Genomic DNA, 23,187 nt, shown 5'->3' on the forward strand with positions numbered 1-23,187 from the left:
AATTTCAATTTAAAAAGAATTTAGAAAGCAAACCAGGGAGCGGGACTGGGGTTCCACAGTGTCACTGCACACACCTCGTTACCTGGGTCGCCCCAAAGGCTGACACTGATCCCAAGCAAGGCTCTTTGGGTGGGTAGAGTGCTGTAACACCAGAGACCACCATGGAGTGTGGGCAGTGGACGCTCACAGCAGCCAGCCCAGTCTGGGCAAGCTCCTTGCCACTGGGGCCAGTTTTACTCTTCTGTCTTGGTGGGGAAGGAGCAGCACTACGCACTCACGACAGGCAGAGGCAAAACAACTCCTGCTTGTGGAACTAGCAGGCTGACCCTTTTTTAGGGCCTCACAGTCACCAAGTAAAAACTTTTCCAATTAAATGAGTACGTGGAGCTGTGCACACACAGCTGATAAGGCACTTACATTTTCAGCTGTGTTGCAGTGCTGATAAACAGTCGTTTAATTCACATCATGGAGTAACACCAGTCCCTCTCTGATATGCAGAGGACTACCTGCTACAACAGCTGGTCTGCAACCTCCCCTCCCACAGGCCTGTGCAGTGTTTTGAGTTTATATACTGGAATATCAACTACCTTGTAATCAACAATCACCAAGCCTTTTTCTAATTCTCTCACCCTCTTTTTTATTTAAAGATTGAATAGGCAATTCTAAAGGTTATGCTGTCTACAAAACTAGTGAATTTAGAGTTCAGAAGAAACATTCCAACAAGGAAAACCCTCTCCTACACAAGACCAATAACTCCTGGACCTCTTAGACTGGAGCTCATGAGCTCTCCCCTCCCAGTTCCAGTGCCTGCTCCAACAGGCACGTTAGCTGTCAATTTGGTGAGTGTCTGCAGAAGGGAGAAACTGGGATTTCTTATCTGGCCAGGTTCACAGGTGATATCCAAAATGCTTAAGACTTACAGAGGGAGTTTTTATGACAGCTATTAGTGAGAACAATTTCCCAGTTCACTTCAAATTATTAGTCACCGATTGAGTCACAACCAGGGTCAGTAAAACAATAAGTTGTGCAGGATGCCCAGGGCTAGGGAGGATGGCTTACATGGTCTCTATTGTCCCAAACTCTTAGCAATAGCTGTTAAATACTGGTGCCAAAAATTATTTGTTTAATTGAGGTGGGAAAATTGTGCCATGATGTAAGATGAGAAACAGAAACTCCTCATGCCTTGCACGAGACGCTTGCACTGCTCTCTGTGCTCCCCCACTGCTGTCCCAGAGGTCACCAGTGTCACTGCTCAGAGCAGTCAGGCTCAGGCTGAGCTTTCAGAGGGCACATCACTGCTGGCCCTCAGTTCCTTACCAAGCCTGGGATCTGGCATGACAGCAGGAATGCAGCAGCATCCTTCAGCAGCTGCTTCTGATCCTGCACCTCCTCTTTGCTTGACTCAGGGAAACGAACACCTGGGGGAGGAAAAGAGAAAAAACATCAACCACAGCAACTCACAGAAACAAATCCTCTACATAAAGTGTATAGGAAGAGCAGGTAGAAAGTTTAAGTAATTCTGTCTCCCTGGAATTAAAGATGCTTCAAAAACTCATCTCAAACTCTACAACATGTTCTGATGGGAAGAGCAGTGGCTGCTGTGCTGTGGTAGCAGCTGGGCTGTCTGAGCTCAGCAGTATGACCATTCCCCTGCAGTGTGCCTGCCCACCGCCCTGATATTCACCCCCAGAAACACTCTGGAATCTTTTCTCTATTTCCAAATAAAAAATATGCTCCTAGCTGTGGAAAGCCACTTTGCCCAATTGTGAAAGGGCACAATTTTGCCTGCTTACCAAAATGCTACTAAAACAAACTCTGCCCTTCACTGAGGGCCCAACATCAGTTGTTCAACTGCAACTGTTTGTTGTGTAAACTACTACATTGGGATCAAATTTAATTTTTTTCCCTGCCTCTGCTTCTCTTCAAGTGGTCTAGCAGCTGGGATGCTGGAGAATCACAGGAAGATTCTTGGCAACAAGCTGCAGCCCTCCCCCGAGCGCAGTGGTGGGAGACACTCACTGCCTGCACTTGGCAGCTCCAGCACTGCAATCCATTACACTGCTCTCTCTCTTCTCTTTGTGCTTCCCAGAGAGCCCTGCACCGTGCCCAGCGAGCCAAAAGCCAGCAATATTCTTGGCTACAGAACACAATTTTCGTCTGCAGCTGGCAGGACACAGTGTCCTCTGAAGGAGGGCTGAGCCCAGCTCTGGGTGCACGTACCTGGTGAGAAAATATCTGGGTTAAACCGGATGTCAAACGACGTGTCACTGATGGAGCCCACAGCCTTGCAAGCATTCCGAATCACTTCTCTGCTTTTGGGATCCACTGGAGCAGGGAGAAAAACAGACTACAAATGAGTGTGGAGTTCAGAAATTACAAACCTAGCTATAAAGATAAGATTAAAAGTTTTGCTACTAGAAACAGCAATGATGGTCCATTCTGCAGAAATCCATTATAAAAACAATCAATTGTAAGGTATTTGGAAAGGAGAACGGCTGCAAAGTCTGAACAAGAGCATGTAAAATAACCCAAAAAAACCCCATGGACCTCTCCACCTCCAAGCACAGACACTCAGAATTCCAAGCTCAGGGTTCCCAAAGGTGCCCATCTGCTGCTTGCCTCCTGCCTGGCCCAGCACTCTCCTGCAGCCCCACAGGCCAGCCTGGCCAGGCTTTTTCTCTGGGGCAGAGCTGAGGGGCTGATGGGCTTGCTGGGTTCACTCACCCAGCCCCCCGGGGCCAGTCATCCATCAGGGTGTGAGCAGATCTAACAAAGAGTTCAGGCACTACTGACAGGCAGCCAGTGCTTGTCCTGTTTAACAATCATCAATCACCCCCCGCCTGGCGCTGCTCCCACCAGTGACAGCTCAGCAGCCAGGGCAGGAGGCCTGGGCTGAGCTGGTGCTGAGGATGAAATACCTGTTCCATCGTCAGACGCGATGGTCTCAGCGAGCTCCTTCACCTGATCGAGCCCCGTCACGTTATCCTCTATTTTGCCATCCTCTGACTCAGACCTCTCGCTGTTTGCGGCGCCGTTCTCTGGAGAGGCACCATTTTCCAGTGCACCTGAGCTCTCCTGCTTGTTGGCTTTCTGCTGCATCAGCTGCAGTGCAGCCAGCTTCATAAATAAGAGATACCTGCAGCAAAGGGAAAGGGAAATTCAGCTCAGCAGAAGAATCCCCGAGGATCACTACTGCTCTGCAGGGAAAAACCTCACCAAGTTAGCATTACAGACCACACAGTTTCCCTGTGGAAATGCAGGGTATATACCCTCTTCCCATCAGCTTTCCAAAAATCCAAGGAATGCACATTATCAGAAGAAGCACAAAACTGGCTTTTCGTTCCCCACCCGAATGGGAAGTGATCTCCTTGCTGTGTCCATAGGCAGCACTCGCAGCCAGCTCAGGAAGACTCACTGCCAGATGCACGGGACCAGTCACACACAAACCAGCAGCAGTTTGGCCAGGAGAGCTCAGAAGAGAGAGGTCCAGGCTCTGCCAGCCACGGAGCAGCAACAGCGCCCTACAGCCACAGTCCTGCAGGCTGCTGGTCTGGAGGCTGTCCTGGGGCCAGCAGAGCTGGCCTGCGGGCACAGGGCAGAGCTGGGGCAGGCACTGGAGGCAGAACCAGCCGCTCAGTGGACACGGCTCCTCTGCCAGCAGTGGGAGGGCTCATCTTCCCGGCAGGCAGAGCACAGGCTCTGGTCACCTGTGACAGCAGAGCACCCACAGCCCTTCCCATCAGGAGCAGGAGAGTCAACATCGCAGCAACCCAGGGCTGCACCACGTGACTGCGACATGTCCCACTCCCCAGGCTCCCACTGCCTCACCAGCACGGAGCAACCCACACATCCCACCACAAACGTGCCTACAGCACTTCCCACGGGATTTTTTTCAGCCTCTAGGAAACAAAGGTAACATTCAGGACATCTGGAGAGCCTTACAAAAAGTATAAATCCTTCCCATTCCCTAGCAGTCAGGTGCACAGGATACCTGCAGGGAAAGCAGAACTACTGAATGTTTGGAGAAGGACCAAAAAAATAGATCTGGAGACTAAAACACAAACCCTGGTTCCCTGGACCCCTGTCCAAATCCTTACTGTTCTCACCTCTCGTTAATTAAGTTTCTAGAATTGCACTTGCACGGCCAAGCAATGGGGCAATTACTGCCCACTTCTGGGAGCTCTGCTGGGATGTTCCCGGGACAGTGCAGCATGGTCCTGACTTGGACCGTGACCAGTGGCAGGTGGAGGAAGGGGGAGCTCTGCTCACCTGTGTTCTACAAAGGCATCAACAAGCTCTTGCCGGAGACAGCAAAGCTTGTGTCTGTGCTGCTTGGGGAACCCCATTTTCTTACATTCCTCTGGCATCTCCTCCCCTTCAACAGGCAAGAAGTTTAGATCTGGAGGGAAAGTGCGGAGCAGGTCCAGGATGTAGTGACGCCCGTCGTTGCCAATAATGCCTTTGCACTCCACCGAGGAGCACAGCTCCACCTCCTCGTTCTTGTCATTGAGAACTTTGTGCTTCTGGATCTTCAGCGGCCTGCTGGTCTTCTCCAGCAGCTCCAGGTACTTGGGGTGTGAGACAACTGTCTTGCCAAAGTCTATTGACCCATAGATGACACTCTGTTCCTGCTCCCGCTCCAAGATGCCCGGAATAATTGACTGAGCTGTCACCCTGTACCCTCTGTAATCCACCACGACAGTCCCCAGCGTGTACAGCCCTTCCACATCCACAGCATTGTAGGTCCGCACACCATTGAGGTCATTGGTAGGAGCCACGTAAGCAGCCACATCTCCTCCGAAGTCCTTGTAGTGGTCACGGACGTCAAAGCCCAGGCTGAAGAAAATGTTGTTCCAGATGAACATCTGCATCTTGGTCTCCTCACTAGGGTTGATGGCCATGACATTGCCATCGATGACGGCCATAGCACCTCGTGTTGCTGCTGCAGTGAAGTCACTGTGAACCTGGAGGCAGGTGGAGAGAGAGATGGATCAGGATGGGCTCCCACCACCCTGCTCTCAAAGATCCTTGCAAATTTTTCCTTTGCTCCTCTGCTCCTGTCCTGATAGCCTTCCAGCTGGCAGGCAGGTCCACTGGCTTTTACTTCTGAGCCTGGTTAGTGGCTTGGATACAAGCCCCAGGAGCCAGCACACAGGCAGGAGAGATGGGGATGTGTGAGGAGCTGTCTGCACATCCCAAAGTTACCTTGAAAATAGCTCGTTCTCTCAGCAGCCTCTCAGGCAGGTTCTTGCGTGGCAGCTCCCGTGTGGTCTGCAGCTCCTCGTTCCAGTCTCTGGTCTGAAAAAGGGAAGAAAAGCCTTTGGGGAAGCAATGCATTGTGTGGGAAGGGGTTGGCAAGGCAGCATTCTCACTTCACAAGGCATTTTGGGAGAGAAAGGGGCAAGAATTCAGGCTGCAGTGGAGCTCAGAGGAAATGAATTAGCAGCAGGAATGAACACACCTCCACAGTGCACTTTATTCAACAGCAGTCTAGGACAGACCTTTCATTGGCCCAGCTAATGCAGGGCAGTACCACTGAAGGAGCAGCCATGCCACTGTCACCAGCACTGCGCTCACGCTGCAGGCACACACCTGCCAAGGCAGCCCTGCACCATTCTGTGATACAAAGCTGCAACTGGAGCATTTGGAATAGTCTCTCAGAGACACAAGAGCCGTTCCACGCCTGGCTGGCACGGAGGAGTGCTCTGCCTCCTGTGCAGTGACCCCCATCGGAGCAGGGACGGGCAATTTATAAACACCCAAGACGAAGCTGCTCCTCTCAGACCCTTCCATGCTCAAGGAGCTGCAGCCTGAGCAGCACAGCCCCTGTAGTCAAGGGCCCTGTGAATAAGTTTCCCCTTGATGAGCAAGACCATTCCACAAATACCAGAGGTTACTTGTTGAAAGCTAACTGGTTCCCAGCACAGCTGGCAGCAAAACTCTTGCCAGCATTGTCAGGTAAAGCAAGACCAATACCTGCCCAGGTATGTGCTCCTCATAGCCCAGTCTAGAAGTGTAAGCGTCCTCGGCCCGGACACAGTCCATGGCATGCTCTGCTTGTGGAGCCGTCCAGCTGTACACTTGGAAAGGAGTGGCTATCCTCTCAAAAGGGTGTCTCTGAACCCTAGTTTGGGAGGGAAAACAATTAGACATTTTTCAAAGAAAGATTTCTTTCTATTCTAAGAGAATTTTCCCTGTGCTTTCACACTAGTCCAAACGGGTCACGGTGTAACAGCAGCCCACAGTGGAAACTCAAGCGTTGCTGAGAGGCCTCTTGTGTAATCTGCCTGCTCTCAGCAGGGGCTGGGGGCTCATCTGTAGTTACTTCTGGCCCAAGAAGCAATACAGTATAATCATTTTTAAATGGCCAGATAGTGGCAGTGGTGGCTGGAGGCCACTGCTAATTTCAGCCCTCGTCTGGTGTCACTTTCATCTCCTTAATGAAGCAGGAGCAGAGCTCCCAGAGCCACACAATGTGCCTGTCAATCCACACCCTGCTGAGCTGAGGCAGTTCATTAAGTGACTCTGAAGAATGACAGGCTTTTGCACAGGACCCACTGTCCTGGAGCAGAACAAATGGTCCCTGCAGCAAGGACGGGAGAATCAAACAATGCCTTATTGTTGGTTTATTATTATAGGAGCTAGAGGAAATTAAGAGAAAATTAACATGCACAGGCATGTTTAAAATAACCATTCTCTTTCTACCATAAGCCTACACAAAGCCCTCGTGTGTTACTTTCACTGATATTTATGCTTCAGTCTCTTTTTTGGACCAGAGAAGAAGTACCTACTGATCAGGTTACCAGTGCTGCTGCAGCCCATGGCCGTGCTCCACACTAACACTCTGCTGCCTGGGTAACTGGGCAGTCACCAAGCCTCCCACCTCCCACAGGGCATGTGGCCAACAGAGCCTTGGGGAGGAGACCCACCCCTCAGGAGCTGGTCAATGCACCGCCGTGTCCATTGTATGAACACTGCAGTCACTCCAGGCTCGCTCTCCCACTGTGCAAATTGTCCTGTGTGTTCAGTTTCCCAGCAGGGACAGAGCACCTGAATTCCAGATAAGCCCCACAAGTGATATTCCCATGGCAACAGAATGCTGTCATACCCCCACCCTTTGCTTCAGGCAGAACTGAAATAGTAAATCAACATGCTGGAAGCAAGAGTCACTGGAGAGCTACAGCAGAGAGGAACACCCAGTGCACACGGATGGGGACTCTGGGCTGAACACCACAGACAGGCCCATCAGCTCTGACAGCTCGTGTTTCAAGTGAGGGAAAGCAGCAACCTCAGGGAGCTGCCATGACATTGGGTCAGGTGCTCTGTGGTCCTTGCAGCTTACAGTCATGTGTCCCAACCACCCACCACTCCGTGAGCTCAGAGCAGCAGGCACTGCAAATCCTGCTGCACCAGTGGCATCCAGCTCCCCAGGACCAGCCACACAGCTGAGCCTCCCCAACTTCACACCAGACTGCTCAAGGAACTAGAGAGGAAAAAGCACTGCTACCGTTTCTTCTGCAGGGCAGAGAAGTTTTTTTTGAAGGTAGGGCTGATCTGGTTAAGTAGTTCCACCAAGGAATGACTGAGAAAGCTGGGGTTTGCAGGTTTGGGATTGAAGCTGTATGCAGTAGACCTGCAAGAAAAAAAAGAAACAGTCACAAGCCACTGTCATACCTGATAGTTCCCATTCCCTGGAATGTGGAACATGACCAAGAGCTCTCCATACATGCACAGTATAAAAGGCTGCCCCATGTGCCCTTGCCTGCAAGAAGGAGACCATGGGGCACACACGGGTAGATGGGCTGCAAGGGCCCTCTCCAGTCTCCCCACGTGAGACACAGCCAGTAACCCTGTACCTAGCCCTGATGGGCCCTGATGGGTTATTTAATTTAGACTGTCTTCAGCCACCCTCAGGCTCAAGAGAGGCTTCTATTTTTATAGCTGGGAAGGACTGATTTCATAGAGCTTCTCAAACACACCAAAAGAGCCTTTGCTTAACCGAGAACCCCCTCAGCACAGCCACTCCAACAGGCACAGCCACAACAGTCTCTCACAGTCATCATTAAAAAAATAATAATTTCTAGTCAAATTTGTGCCCAGCTCAGGGAGTTATGACAGGCTGTGCTTTTGCTTTAGGGCAAAATGAGATAGTTGCAATGGTCGGGAAGGAATTTCCTCCCGACTCAAAATGCTCTAATTAGTTGATGACATTATGGGATGTTTAAACTTTCCCTAAAGCACCAGGCACTTAGCCACTGTGGAGAAGTGGTACCAGGCATAACTGAACAGCCCAATCCAGTACAGCAACTCCCACAAACCCATGTGAGCAGCAAATTAAAATAGGCTGCTTCCCGCCAAAGAAAAAAAAAAAAAGAGGCAGCAACTGTTTGTTTGTGGGTTCTTTTCCAGCTGGCTGCTGCAGGGCAGGACAGGAAGAATCTCAGTTACTCACTGATTCAAGTAGAACCCCCGGGTGGACGCAGTGATGCTGACGTGCCGATCCTCCACCGTGATGACGTACAAGTACATGAGGTCCCCGTGCATCTTGCGGTTACCGGGCGGAGGGTTCCAGCCACTCATTGTCAATACCTTTAGGCACTGCAAAGGCTACAGAAGAACACAACAGAAGCGACTCCTGTCAGCGGGAATTAATGTCTTTGAGTTCGAGTCATTCAATGTACAAGACAGATCCCTTTTACCTGCTTGATTCCAGAAACGGAGCTTACAAACCCACCTGGTCTCCAGAGCACAGCCTTCCTGAGCCCTCTGCAGTCCACCAGTTTGCCTTTCACACCGCAAGACACGGGTGAAAACAGACACCCTGGGCCTCTGGGCTGCACAGGGCATGGATTTCTTGCTGTACTGGTTTTCAAATGGCAGCTTCTAAACTGGAATCCAAGTGGGAGGGGATGGGAAAGCTAAGGGCAATCTGTGGTGATCTGCAGATCCTGTCTCCAGGACTTTGCAGAGAATTCTACCTTCCCTGCCACCCCTCCCAGCAAGCCTGGCCCTTCCACACTGCACATTTGTCCAGACTCCATGTCCAAGGTGTCGCACACCAGCTCCTGGACTTTTTTCTTTTAGCTAAGCAGTGCTATCCCAGCATTTGTGAAGCACGAAGCAGAGCAAATCCCAAAGTCCACTTCAGCTCAGCTTTCAATCCCTAACCACCAGTTTGCTGCGAGGAATGTGCCAACAGCTGTTTCAATGACACAGGAGAACTCTACCTTCCAGTCTCTGTTCTGGGGCTGAAGGGCACACAGGGGCCTCTCTTTGCTACCTGGCAGGATATGTTCAGGAGGGGTGCAGTCAATTTGTTCCATTTCAGTACCTTTCTTCTTCCGTTTTCCACTGTCTGGAATGGACAGAGACAGAAAGTCAGTTCTGGAAAGTGCAGCATTCCCTCCTCCAGTCATCATTCAAGGAGGGATGCAGAAGTGCTCCGAGTGTTCCTCTGCACTCCCGAATGACACGGGACAGGTGACTGTCACTCACTGTGTGTTTAACTAAGCAAGGAGTCAGGGAATGAAAGCCCAGACCACACCAGAGAAGTCTTTTTGCCCCATACCTCCCAGGTCTCCTTCAGTGAAGACACTCAGGAAGGACAGTGAGTTACAGTCCACACCATTGAAAGCATCTGATGGGTCAAGACTCTTCAGAAGGTCCCGAATGTGACGCACGTGTATCCTGGCTTCTCGCACTGTGTATGGCTCTGACGAGCAAAAAGTGAGGAAAAAAACTGGAATTACACATTTGCTTAATCCTTCGGCACACAGGTCTCAAAACACAACCACGTAAAGGGCTGCTGGGTGGCCAAAACCACTCCCTATAAAACCCCTCATTCATTCCCTCACAAGTCTGAAGGAACTTGCCTTCCACCACTTTCAGCAGCGAGCCCTCCTGCAGTCCTTCAATAGTTTTCAGCTCAGCAAAGTTATCGAGGACGTTGCCGTCCAGCTGCAGGGAGAAGCAAGTCCGATGGCAAGTATCCTCCCGGTCCATCAAAACTTGGTGGATCTCTTGCACCATCTCTTGAGGAGAAACCTTAAGAAGGGAAGAACCCTGTTATTTTTTAACCTCACACATGCTCTTGCCAAAACTTTGTCCCTCTACTGCAGAATCAAACAACTCTTGACCTGTCCAAGCTCAGAAAAGCAGACTCTACCTCCCTTCCAGAAGATCACTTCTGCCCCTGCTGGGAGGGCCTGCCACCTCTGGCAGGGTCAGCCACCCCAGCTCCATCCCACAAGCACTAGACATGGGACAGAGGTGACAGAGGGCAGTGCAAAAATAGAAGGTGGTGCGGGAAACTGGGGGTTCCTCCCTTATCCCTTCACACTGTACATTTGTGGTGAGGTCTTGTATGATGCACGTGGCAAACACGCCCTTTCCTCCTCTCCATCGGCCGCGGTGCCCACGGGAGCTGTGGTGTGTCTGTGCCAGTGCCACACCTCCACACACTGCTCAGGCTGGTGCACTGGGGCTGCTCTCCCACCTCCTTGCTTTGTGCCAGCACCCTAACACTGCTCACAAGCTCAGAAGACTCAGGGTAGTTTACATAAGTTGCTGTAAAAAAGGCAGCCTGCTATTATTAGCCTATTAAAACTAATAGCCAAGGGGATTTAAAGGAGAAAAAAAGCCAGGCTGAGACACAGCTACTTCCACGGGGGATGGCATTTCACTGCAACCTCTGCAGGTCTTGGGGAGATAAGACTTCCCACTTGGTTTAGATTCTAGATCCCTCTTCCCAAGAGATATTTCACTCAAATAGTTTTTGGTGAGGTATCAAGCTAAATGGGACTATCAGCCAGGCATGTCAGAGACCATCCTGATCTGGCAGCACGTGCCACTGTCCACATGACACAGGCAGAGCTCTCTGTGCAGAACAAAGTGGAGATTGCATTGTTCCCTTGGTCTTCAGGCCGGTGCTTGAGCTCCCTGAGCTGTGCTACCACCTGCCACTGCACCAAACCCAGGCTGGCCCAAAGCAGCATCATGCCAAAACTGCTGAGCAAGAAAGGGATTTTCCCTTCCTGAGAGCCAGGCCCAGAAATCATGTTTTCACAACCCTTCTTTAGAAAAGCCCAGAAGTAGGAAGGTCATTCTCCCTGTGCTCAGCTCCACATCCAAGCCCCTCTGCAGTGGACAAGGAGCTCCACCTCAGCGACTTCTCCTCCCCTTGCTCCACACCTGGGATCCAGAACAAAACACCTCCCTGTCCTTGCAATGTCCAGGCAGGCCTGGGCCAGACAGCCTCTTGCTCACATCATCTCTTCCTTCCTTTTTCTCTCAAAGGCACTGGCCAGGCAGCCTCTCTCCTGCACCCTCCATTCTTTGCTGCCTTCTTTCCCACTTAGTCCCATCAGGTCAGGGAGCTGTAAGCAGCCTGAAGGTACTGCCAGACTGTGGGGGCTACCAGGGGCCTTCCTGGGCACAGTCCTCCGCTCCCTTCCCTGCCTGCCTGGCTGAAATGCTTCCCACTGCCTCCTTCCCCTTCCCAGCTAGCAAGGGCAGGTACCTGCAGGGAAAAGGGCTCTATCCCTGGTGCACAGATCTTGACAGTAAATCCCGTGTCCTGGATGACGATGACCTCCTGGTCGTTCCCATCTTCTCCCGGGTCAGCCTCCTCGTGGCCGTTCTGCCTGGCATCCTTCTCGCCCTTGAGGCTGTCGTGCAGGCCGCTGCCATTCATCAGTGCCACACCAGATGGGTGCTCTGGATGAGAAGAGAGGGATTTAGACAAGGTCTGAGCTAAGGGACATTCCTCTCTGAGTGGCTGCAGAGACTGGCTTGGACACCACCACTGTCCTCTGGCCAGCCCGAGCAAACCAGGGGTTAAAAGGCAGGAAGGGTTTTATTCTGCACTTGCTGTTTACTAGACAGAGGTGTGCCAGGCCCTTCCCTCCCTTCCCCTCACAGCATAATTAACGTGCTCTCACTTGCCTGTGGGGTTTGCATCTTCCACAAACTGTGTGAAGAGAGGAGGGAAGGAGGGCAGGAAGGATGGGTCAGTGTACACCACACTGAGCTGTCTTAAGAAGCCTCTTAATTAAAAGAAATGGGTGTGTGGTGCTTTGCGGCCCGGAGGCAGCTGTAACCTGTGCACCAACATGTTAAACAGCTCCCCACAGCCCTGCTGGGACTGCAGGGAGAGGGAGGCAGGAGCTGCAGTGGCACCACTCTGCTGCACCTCACGTGGGAGCCTGGTTACTCCACCACCACACAAACAGCTCCCACACCCCTGCCCGCATCTGGCCACTCTCTGCATTGCCAGAATACTTCACAGAGATCCCATGGTGCCAGGGTGAGGCTTTGTCTAAGCAATTTTATTCAAGAAAAAGGTGACGACATTTAAAGTGCCCGCTTAGGTGGATGCATCACAGGGCTGGGGAGCTCTCTGCACCTACCTCACCGCTCGGCAATGGTTTGTTTTCCCTTCCAATAAGGTGGAGAGTGTCATAGAGCTGATAAGATCTAGGAGGCTGCCAGTCTCCTAGAGCTGCCTACACCCTGTGAACCAGGCTGGGGACCACACTGAAGAGGACCTAGGTGCTGCCAGGAGAAGCTGGAAGAGCCACTGACAGCAACTTTGGGATAGGGCAGAGTGCCCCTGGTGCTCCAGGGCACCACACTGGCCCTCAATGGAGGGGAGCAGGCATTGTGCCCTTCATGGTGTGTTCCCAGCAGGGCTGTCCTGGCACACTCAGCTGGACCCCCAAGGTCACACATGGCTGTTCCAGCTTGGTGCTCCCAGACACCCACTTGCAGGCAGCACAGATGGAGCAGGGGGAGGTCTTTTCCAGGCAGCAGAAACAGCCTTTCTGAAAGGCTGCACAGGGTCAGGGCAGCTCCAAGCCAGGCTTGGAGCCCCCCAGCCAGCTCCATGTGGCAGGTCTCTCTCCTCCTCCTCACCTCCCAGCAAGGCACCCATCTCCAGGGGAGATGGCAGCTCAACCTCCCTCACCTCAGACTGGCACTGTGGCTTGACACCTACAGGTGTCACAGACAGTTCCTCCCCATCAGCCCCAAGTGCTCCTGCAGCCCAGAGAAGTCATCCAGCCTTCACCATGACCCAGAACAGGAATGGAAATGCCACAGCCCCCTGTGCACCCCTGGAGCACAACACGAGGCTGCAGCAACAGGCCCTGCTGGAGTGTCCCCAGAGGGTCACACCCCCACTTCAGACTGCAGAAAACCCTCAGAGACAACTGTCAGGGCTGAATTAGGACATGGTGAAAGGGCAAGAAATGCAATGAGAGCACATCCTTTCCAAAAGGCAGCAGGTAGCAGAGCTACCTCAGGCAGTCTCTGCTGCCTTCAGCAGCTTGGCAGCTGCTGCTCATGTTCCCTGTCACCATGCGTATGTCCCCAGCACAAGCTGCTCATTTCTTTGACAGATGAAGCCAAGGGCGAGTCAAACAAGAGGCCTGGCTCTGGCTCCAGCAAGCTGCAGTCATGCTAGAAAGGAGGAAGAAAAGCTCCACACACGAGTGCCTCAAGAGATGTGGTTTCAGAAAAACCACACTATGCCCAGAGGGCTGGGGAGAGCCCCTTGTCACACCCTACAGCCAGCACAGCCATGCTCCTGGACTGCCTCAACACGTGGGGACCTGGATAGAGCACAGAAAAGCCATCACAGAAATGCTGCACCTGGGGCTACCAGTACTGCAGAGAGGGTGACCCGCCAGGCACCCGAGCCAGACTGGCCCAGCCCCTGCCCACCCAAGCAGGGCAGGACCACTGAACTCCTGCTCCTGCTGTGGCAGCCAGGAAGGGGAGGCAGAATGTGGCTAAGAGGAAGGTTGGCATTACAACCATGCATATGCTGGTGTGGAGCACAATACCTTCAGTGGCAAAGCAAAGTGAGACAGAGAATTCTGCATGCAGCAAGAGAAGGTCACCAGCCAGGACCACGCTTGTGCTTTTCACTGTTCAGTGGTGTCAGATCCCCAAACTACTGAGTGTTTCAGAAATCAGAAGATTGTTTATTGACTGCAGAAATACAAGATATTTGGCCTTTCCATCCCTATTTCCCTACTCAAGTGAAGACAGGGCCAGCACAGCTCTGCACTTTGTGACAAGAAACATGTATAGGCAACACCTTCACGTCTCCTTACGCCAGAGGATCCAGCTCCAGCCAATACTGTCTTAAGTTTAGAAACAAAAGCCTGGACTGAGAAAGACCTGCTGTGCAGCAGGTTAACCCTTGGATGTGAGCCAGCCAGGGCTTTCCAGTGGGGTCTGTTCACAGTGGGTATGTTTAAACAAAGCACAAGCTGGCCTGGAGGCCGTGCTGTCTCCTGGGTGCTGACTCACCACATGTGCTCCCCAAGGGAAGCAGAGCTGCACCCACCTGCCTTAAAGTGGGTCACTGCTTCCTCCCACCCACTGCAGCGCTGCTGCCACAGCCTCCGCAGCACCAGCGCCGAGAGGGAGGCAGATCTCGGGGCACTGGATTTCAGCCTACGTGAGACAGCAGAAGGAGCAACAGGGACACCTGAAAGACACCTGCAGAGACCTCTCTCCTGTTCCTCACTCACTTGGAGCCCCAAACTGGCCAGCAGCTGTTTGGCTGCTGGCTCTCACTGCCGGGTGCTGCAGCCCTGGGCTCACAGGTGTCTGAGTCATGGGTAAGCGGAACCACCCGCTCTGGGGGCAAACCCGGCCGCTCCTCCTGCTCACCGCCCTGCTCACTGCTGGAGACAGAGCAAGGAGATCTTGACTGTGACCTCTGATATCCCCTGTCATTCCAAGGGATGTGCCAGTGTCCCAGCAAGGACCCCCCTCCTCCTCTCGGCCCACAGTTTGTACCCACGGGCGCGGTGGAGGCTGCTGAGCTCTGGCTGGCGCTGGCTGGTGGCCGAGCCGTGACAGGATGTTCTCATTGCTGTGAGCACGAATGAGCCTCACACACGGAGCACCAGGACAGCAGCAGGAGGCAGGACAGCAGCAGGAGGCAGGACAGCGGGCAGGAGGCAGGACAGCGGGCAGGAGGCAGGACAGCGGGCAGGAGGCACCAGGCACCACCTCACGGGAATCGACCCGCGCTCGCCCGTCTGCGGTCACGCCTGGCAGACAGGATCAGACTGAGGATTAGGTTTCATCTCTGCACCTGGACAAGGAGTTCACACGCCAAGGTGACAGGCCCTGCTGTAATCCCGCCTCCTGTTTACAGCCAGGCTGCAGCCGTGGCGGGCACCTGGCAAACCCAAGCAGACAGGATCCTGGCCTGATGGAAGGTGCACACCTGAGCCTGAATGTTGCTGGCTGCACACAGCCATTGACAGCACAGATCCTGGGAAGTGTTAGTTAATAACTAATTATTGTTCAAGCAAATCTTCTAAACCAAAGGTAGTCACTAATCCTTTTCTAAGATTATCAGATCAAAAAGTCAGCGACACTACACTTCTGTGAGCTAGCCTGGTCTGCACAGACTGCTCTGTTGGTGAGGAGTTTCCTTCTCTACATTTAGTAACCACAGAGATTGTCAGAGGCACAAACCCGTAAATTAAACCCCTACCTTTTCCAGCACTGAGTTTTGGAATGCATTCCTTACCAGCTCCAGTGCCATTCTGAGGGGCCAAATTCTGCCTTCCCCTCCTCAAAGGTATTTCAAATTCCAAGCAACATGACACAGTTTCTGCAGTTTCCCAAGAAGCTGCAGCCTCAACACCTGCCACCGGCATGCCAGTGGGCACAGGGAAAGCCAAACCACAAACTAAGCCACCAGCTCAGGTCAATCACACTACACATCCCCTCATGCCAGTGGGTGCACCACAAAACAGCACTTGAGACCAAAATTCAGTCACTGCACAGGGCCCGAACAAAAAATAAAATGATAGGCAAAATTTGACCTTGAGACTTAAAAAATAATCTGTTTCTCATATCCTAGAAGTCCTGGCAAGGACAAAAGCCTGAGTTACCACTTGGTGCCACACTGGACTCCAACTGTGCTGTGCCAGTTTGTGGAAAAGTGGGAAAGGAGGAGAGCCAGATGTGGCCAAGTGGGTGGCTGCTCCCCTCCCACGCTGCAACAACTGGCTGGAGCCTGCTGTCCCCACAGCACTGGAATGATGCACCAGGTGAAGGAGGAGAAGGAACATCTCCTCCTCAGCACAGCTGCAGAGCTGCTCCATCCCTGCAGGTCAGGCCACTCCTCTACCCACATGCAGCTCAGGGGAGCCAAAGTCCCCCAGTGCTGGTCCCTTGTGGTCCCACACTCCCATCTGTGCTGCTGCAGGCTGGGCCAGAGAGATCCACTCCCATCCTTCACAAGGACCATGTTTGCAGGCACAAACAAAAGAGGGATTTGCCTTATGAATTAAAAAGATAAGCAAAATGCTTTTATGTTTGCTTTGCTCACACGGACAAGGCACAGACAGGCCCTCCATGGTACACACCCAGGTGGGATATCTCACCACCTTCCTCCTCCACCTTCTGCCGTGAAGTTAAAATGTCACCTCTGCTTCCCTCCCCTCTTCTTTGTGCTACCCCATCTCACAGGCACAGGCAGCCACCCACCCCCATTAGGGGCATATAGTGTTTTGGCTCCACACAGCATGACAGAGCCCCTGGGACAGAGCTGAGCACCTGGGAGAGGGAGCTTCTTTTTCTTCCTCTTCTTCTTCTGCTGGTTTGAGGGCAGAACCTGTCCCTGCGAGTCAGGATCACAGCTTGACCTGCCACCAGGGCAGGCAGTGGGCTCTGTCACTACAAAACCAGCACTTGTGTCCCAAGCCTCAGGTGACACCTTGCCAGGGGGTACAGGCAGCACAACTGTGCTTTGGGCCCGTGGGGTTTTCCCCACACTTGCTGGCAGAGCAGAGGATGCTGTCCCAGGGCTCCCCCGGGAGGGAGCAGGAGCTCTGTGCTTCAGCCTGGAGTCCAGACCCGCCACGGCTGTGTCCGAGCGCACGGCTGTCCGTCCCTCACTGTGGCTCTGGCCAGCGGGATGTGCTCCAGGGCCTGCATCCCCCCCCTCAGCTGCTGCCACGTGCTCCTCCCGGCGGCAGGATCTGTGGGCTAAGCCGCTGTCCTCAAGTTTCACGCAGCTCTGGCAGGCCCCGAGCGACTGAGCATGATCAACCAGCCCCGCCGGGCCGGCCCCAAGGTCGGCTGGAAGGACAGTCACCTCGGGGGATGCCTCTGCCCACTGGAGCAGGCCAGCAGTGCCAACACCGGGTCTCAAACCCCTCCTATCACAAACTGTCACCGTTCCTTCTTCGTCCTCGGTCTCGGATGGGTCTTGGATGTATTCAGTGCCCTTCTGCAGGTCTCCAGTCACCGCTTCACTGGGGATGATGTCTGGGTATAGCCCAGCACACTGGGCAGCTTCTGGCATCTCTGGGCAGACAGCACAGCTTGTGGGAGACTTTGGCAAGAGGGGAGACCTCTCGTCCGGCGAGTCAGAGCCGCGTGGCTGGAAGAGGAGATCGGTGACTTGCCTGCAGCAGTTTGCAAAAAGGCCGTTCCCCATGATCAGTGGCAGCGTGGCTCATGCAGCACCAGATCACAGCAGTCAGCTGTGTTTCACACGTACACTGAAGTCAAGTCCCCACAAGGCACACGCCCAGGCCCAGCCCGTGCCCTCTGCTGCCTTCTCACACAGCCAGCCGCTTCTCCAAAGAGGATTCCTACTTGGCCCCCGGGAGCAGGATGCAGAGGACCAGCAGGATCCCCGCACAGGATCCCACGTGCTTGTGGAATTGGATGTTGGACTCGCAGCAGTTCTCCCGAAGCGCTGCCCAGCGACCTTCACCCGCGGGCACGGGCACGGCCTCGCCCCTCTCCCCACCTGCCGCTCACACCACGGTACCAGCAGGCCTGGAGCAGCTCCCGCGCCGGCGGCTCCCCTTTCCTTTCCTCTCCTTTCCGTTCCTCTCCTCTCCCCGCCGAGCTGCAGCACAGCTGGGCTCTGACAGGTTCTCCAGGCACTCCCGGGGGGATGCCGGCCCAGCCTGGCCCGGAGAGGTTATAAATAGCCCGATCTCGAGAGCACACCAGTGCAGCATGGGATGAGTGCTTGTGCCCCGCTGCCAAACCGGAGCCAGTGAGATGCATTGAATTACAAGGCGAGGGCAGTTACTATGGCACACCCGGGCCCAGCACAGCCATCCATACTAAGCAGGCGAGCACAAAGCAGCCAGGCAGTGAACCAGTAAGTAGTTTCCAGACAAGTTTTCTCTCCTCTCACCCTGCTCTGCCATATCAAACACAAACAAACCACAAAACCACACACACAACCCCCTAACACCTCTCCTCTCTCCATGCTACGTTAAGAAAATCACAGAACTGAAGCAGGGATTATGGAGCTGGAGACTTCTCCAAGCACCAGGTGCCCTGGGGAGGCTGTGGCCAAGCAGGCCATCACACTGCCAGTGAGGCCACGCTGCAAACGCCTGCTCCTCGCCCTCCCTCCACAGCATCTGCCAGGCATCACAGCCCCTCTGCACACATCCTGTGCTGGCAGGCACACTGCCCCACGCTCAGCTACGTGGTCCAGGTTTCCTGCGACACATGCAAAGAGCCAGATCTTTCAAACACGTGATGTGACGTGCAAGAGCTGCAGCCTAAACCTTGGAGCTGCCTGGGAAAGCTTTCACAAGCACTGGACATGGCTACACGGACAGGAAGGGACACAACTCTGCACCAAGCAGAAGAAAAATACATGCCACACCTCTAGCACAAAAACATCAGAACTAGAACAAAGCCAGGAGCACAGGTCACGTGGTCCCTGCTCAAGGCCAACACAACACACACAGAGGCAGGGCAATCCCCTCTGCAACAGCGGCCCTGGGAAGGGCAGGAGCAGCCCCTCTGTGCCAGCCAGCCACCTGCCAGGAGAAAGGGGCTGAAAAACACACCAGCAGCTCTCCACAAAAGACCCAGCCAGTTTCTGTTGTCCTTTTAAAAGGAAGAGGAATCAGAAGAGAAGTCTCTCCAATCCAACTTGTTTCAACTCCTGTAAGCAGTAAGCAAGGAGCCCTCAGGACCTCCACAGCTGCTCCTTCAGTGCAGGAGCTGATGGGCCTTGGAGCCCCAGGACTGGGTACCCCTCAGCCTCGTGAGCCAGCACCAACTTTCAGATCACATCAGTATTGCTAACTCATGTTTTTCTGATGAGTTTTGAAGAAGTTAAGATGTACTGACAGCTTCAACTCTTCTTCCTTACCGAGAGACCTTTGGGAAGAAAAATCTCCCCCCTGGAGAAGTACCTGGTCAGGTCCCACAAAGCTGGAGCCACATTTCTTTGACTCCAGCCAAAGCAAGCTCAAGAGCAGCATGATGTGTGTCAGCTTTAACATACGAAGGCTGGTGTCAGTACAGCAAATGCAAATTATATTTTAGCTGAATAAGTAATTAAACTAAATAAAGTTTAATGAATCTAAATAAATTGACTAAATGAACAGGCATTAGCTCCAGAGATGGCCCTAATGGAAATGTGACTGCAGGACATCCCGTCAGGGGAGGTAGGAGACATGCAGAGGTGCCTCCATCTGCCTCCCCTGTGGAAACCACAGCTTCACAGGAACTTCCCGCACTTTGGGTGCAACAAGGACTTCTTTTAAAAAGAGCCCACAGTAAAACATTAGAGCTGCTCTATTGCCATCATTAAACTCAAATTGGTTCTCCACATCTGGGAACTACATTTAAACCCATTTGTAAACTTTCCATCTGGCCAAAACTTTGGAAACTTAGCCCTGAAACTGGCTCTTTGGGTGACCCTGCAACAACAATGTGCAATTCAAACATCACAGAAATCAGGAGCAAAGACTAAGGCAAAGTGCAAAGATCAGCACCAAGAAAAACATCAACTGTGTCAGGGAGAGCATGATTCTCAAATTTCAAGAGAGCTGAAGGAAGGAATCGCATTTCAGACAGATACCGGGAAACAGCCGATAATTCTTCAAGTCTCTGTGCTTAACTCTGGCACATGCCTTAGCTTCAGAAAGCTACTGGGACAACAAGAGCCCAAGGCATGGAATGAACCTGCTGGTCTCTGTGTGCAGCGGGACCAGCAGAGCATCAGGCCTGCAGACAAAAGCAGCAGTGCTGGGAGGCAACAGCTACAGCTCCACAGTGTTGCAGGGAGGACCAGCCAGCAGTGATCTCTTCAGCTGGAGAAAAGAGCCTGCACTTCTGTGAGCACACATCTACTTTCCCACCCAAAGAGGGAAGGTTTGTCCCCTGTGTAAGTGCCTCTATGCCAAACTGTCAGGAAAATGTCCTGGACTCAATAATCTTAGAGAGGTAGAATGCAACAGAAGGCTCCACAGGCAAAGGGGAATGATGAGCTCTGCTGCATCAACCAGGTGCTTGCAGGAGGCGAGAACCAGAGGCTAACCCTGGGACAGCCTTGCTACTACGGCAAAAATCTGACCTGCTGCCAAAAGTGACAGCCACTGCCACCATGGCAGGAGCCACATGTTGGTTTTCATCTCTGGCATGCTGTCCCAGCACTGCCCCACGGACTGGCTTTGCTTCTCAAATGCAAATAAAAAAATGCATGAACTTGAGACCTGTAAAGCTTCTAGAAATAACAACTTTCCAGCACAACCAACGGAGCACGACGCAGGAAAGCAAAGCGGGTGCTGGGAAGCTGTGCCAGGAGAGGGGTGTGCTGCCAAGTTTAGTCATGTACAGACGACGAAGGCAAACACAGGACTCTGCAACACGGCGCTGGTTTTACTGTGCACGAGGCAGTTCTGTGTCTGCAGGTGGATTTATCTCAGTGCATGCTCCTGACCTACTTATTTCCACTTTTCAGCTGGGAAACCCAGAAGCAAGGCAGCTCAAGCAGTGTAGCAACCTTCTAGTAGGAGCTCAGCTCTTATCCCACCGGCAGAACTGCCCTGAACATGATCCCCTCAGGTTCCCATCCCTCACCTCGCCGCACAGATGCTGTGTTACTGTGCTCCTTTCCTCTTCTTATCCTTGTAGTGGTGATCAGATTTCTCTTGCACAACTTTTCTCTGACTCTCCCCCCGAAGTCTGTTAGAGCTGCATATTAAAAAACCCCGAGTGCCAGCAATTCAGCCCTTTCTGAAACACCAGTGAACCTCCAAGGTCGGGTGACAGACAGCGATAGCAGATCCCAAGATTAAGAATCAGCCTTCTGACCTTGTTGCTAATGCACAGCAACACTTGCTTCCACAGCAGTTTTCGATTAACACCTGCATTCTCTGCTGCTCTAACAGAAGAGGTGGGTGAAGGCATGGGTGGCTGGGACACTGAGAGATGGAGGGACTGAGCTAGAAAAAAACACATCTGGGCAAGGCAAGGTTGAAAGGCATTTTATGGTAGCATTAACAAACTTGCACATGAGAGACTTATTCTATGGACAGTGAAAACCATAGGCACAAAAATAATCCAAGAAACACTGCAAACAGTGACTGTCTATGACCTCACGCTAGCTTATAAGAAAGGTAATTTAAACCAAAACAGGCCCCAACTCCCTGACAAGACCTTCCCCTACTCCTCCCCAGATCCAAGAGGCACCTGAGCAATTGTGCAGTGCTGAAACACGTGGAAGATTTTTCCACCTTCCGAGCTCCCTCAGCAATCGATTGCACCCGAGGAGGCAGGGATTACACCACGTAACTTTTTAACCCAGTTGCTGGCACTGCAGGCGTGATGCCTGCTTCAAAATCTGACACGTGGGGGAGAGGGGGAGGCTCTCAGCACTGAGCTCCCCACTCCTGAACTGCATCCAACTTGCTCCACCACCAAATGCCAGTGAACTTTGCTTTAGGTGACAAACTTCAAAAATCCACCTCCACACCATAAAATTGGGGGGCTGGGGGGGTAGGGGAAGGAAGTGGCAGGGAGGTCACTCAGAGGATTCATGTGCCTCAGGACGAAGGCCAGCCACAAGCCATGCCTGTATGCCATCTGCTTGTACTTTAGAGATCAGAGAAAAAAGCCAAGCCTGAGATCAGTGCTCAGGGCTGTAAGTTCTTGAAAATATAACACACCAAACCGAGCAAACCCAGGGCAGGGGGAAGCAGGGGCTGTGCCAGCCCTGCAGCTGGCACTGAGGACAGTCAGGACATGGGGCTGCACCTCGTCCCCAGCCTGAGCCACTCAGGCTCCGATACAAATCAAGAACAGCCAGCAAATATCTAGTTAAAATCCACAATTTCCAGCTGTCGTCTCGAACAAGCCTCCTCCCAGAACAATTCTTGCTTCTGAGCGCTTCTGAGCATTTCCTAACGTGTCAGTGGCTCCCGCATCCCGAATTTCCAGGAGGACCCAGCTCTCTCCTGCCCACCACCTGCGGGACACCCATGTCGGTGCGCGGGCAGCCCCACGCGGTCCCGGAGCAAACTCCGCGCCCGCAGCGCCCGGCGGTGCCCCCGGCCCGGGGGAACGGGGCCGCTCCGGGCCGGGCCCCCCCGCGGCCGCGCGGTGGAGCGGCCCCTTGAAGGTGACCTTCACCGGGCCCGGGGCTCCCGCTCCGCCGGGACGGGCCCGTCCGGGCCGGGGGCACCGCCCGCCCCCGGGGCTGCCCCGGGCCCCGGCCCGGCCCCGCCGCGCCACGGGCCGGCTCCGCGAACCGCGCGGCCCGGCCCCGCTGCGGCCTCGGGCCCCGGCAGCCAGCGCGGCCCCGGGGCTGCGCGGAGCCTCCCGAGACACGGCGGGGCCGCCGGGCCCGGCACGGCTTCCCCGCTAAACGGAGCCCCCCGGGCCGGGGGCTGGGGGCGCCCGGGCCGCTCCGCCGGGGTGTCCCCGGGCGGGACGAGCCGCCCGGGGCCGCAGAACCGCCCCGGGTCCCCAGCGCGATCCCGGCCCCCCGCGACCTTCCCGGCGGGCCCCGGGAGCCCCGGCGCCGGAGAGGAGATAGTGGGTTCGCACCGCCGGCACGGGCACCGCCGGCCCCGCGGGGCCGGCCCGCGCTCCCGCCGCAGGCCCCGGCCCGGGCCCTTACCGGGGCGCTGCTGCGTGTCCGCGGGCCGGCTGGCGCAGGGTGCCGCGTGCTGCTGGTCGGCGCCCTGCGCGGCCGGCACGGCGGCCGGCGGCATCTCGCCCGCTCGGATGACCATGGGCCCGCGAAGGACAGCGCCGTCCGCCCGCCCCACGTGGTGCGGCCCCGCCGCCGCTACGGCGCCCGCCACGGCCCAACCCCCGCGCCCGCAGCGCCTTAAAGGGGCCGCGCGCCCCGCGCCGGGACCGGCCCCGCACGGCTTC

General features: G+C 54.1%; 1 protein-coding gene across 5 annotated transcripts in view; it reads right to left on the reverse strand.

The window, feature by feature from the left end:
• The window catches only part of CLUH (clustered mitochondria homolog), a 33,909-nt gene extending 10,823 nt beyond the window's left edge, over positions 1–23,086 (reverse strand). Inside the window, exons 1-14 of one of the 5 annotated variants that reach the window (XM_064678184.1) lie at positions 22,928–23,011; positions 16,591–17,419; positions 11,519–11,715; positions 9,873–10,044; positions 9,569–9,712; positions 9,228–9,355; positions 8,453–8,607; positions 7,508–7,633; positions 5,977–6,124; positions 5,206–5,298; positions 4,270–4,964; positions 2,919–3,136; positions 2,221–2,325; positions 1,318–1,418 (exon numbers count right to left, since the gene is read on the reverse strand). In XM_064678184.1, the coding sequence (XP_064534254.1) occupies positions 1,318–1,418; positions 2,221–2,325; positions 2,919–3,136; positions 4,270–4,964; positions 5,206–5,298; positions 5,977–6,124; positions 7,508–7,633; positions 8,453–8,607; positions 9,228–9,355; positions 9,569–9,712; positions 9,873–10,044; positions 11,519–11,715; positions 16,591–17,341 (3,033 nt within the window). In that variant the 5' untranslated portion in view covers positions 17,342–17,419; positions 22,928–23,011. Of the gene's footprint in view, positions 1–1,317; positions 1,419–2,220; positions 2,326–2,918; positions 3,137–4,269; positions 4,965–5,205; positions 5,299–5,976; positions 6,125–7,507; positions 7,634–8,452; positions 8,608–9,227; positions 9,356–9,568; positions 9,713–9,864; positions 10,045–11,518; positions 11,716–16,590; positions 18,149–22,927 lie in introns of those variants that run through there. The other 4 variants (XM_064678185.1, XM_064678182.1, XM_064678181.1 and 1 more) reach the window with 4 other exon arrangements.
• Between the last annotated feature and the right edge of the window lie 101 nt (positions 23,087–23,187).

The sequence above is a fragment of the Pseudopipra pipra genome, chromosome 21 (genome assembly GCF_036250125.1).
Source record: "Pseudopipra pipra isolate bDixPip1 chromosome 21, bDixPip1.hap1, whole genome shotgun sequence".
Classification (NCBI taxonomy): Eukaryota; Metazoa; Chordata; class Aves; order Passeriformes; family Pipridae; genus Pseudopipra; species Pseudopipra pipra.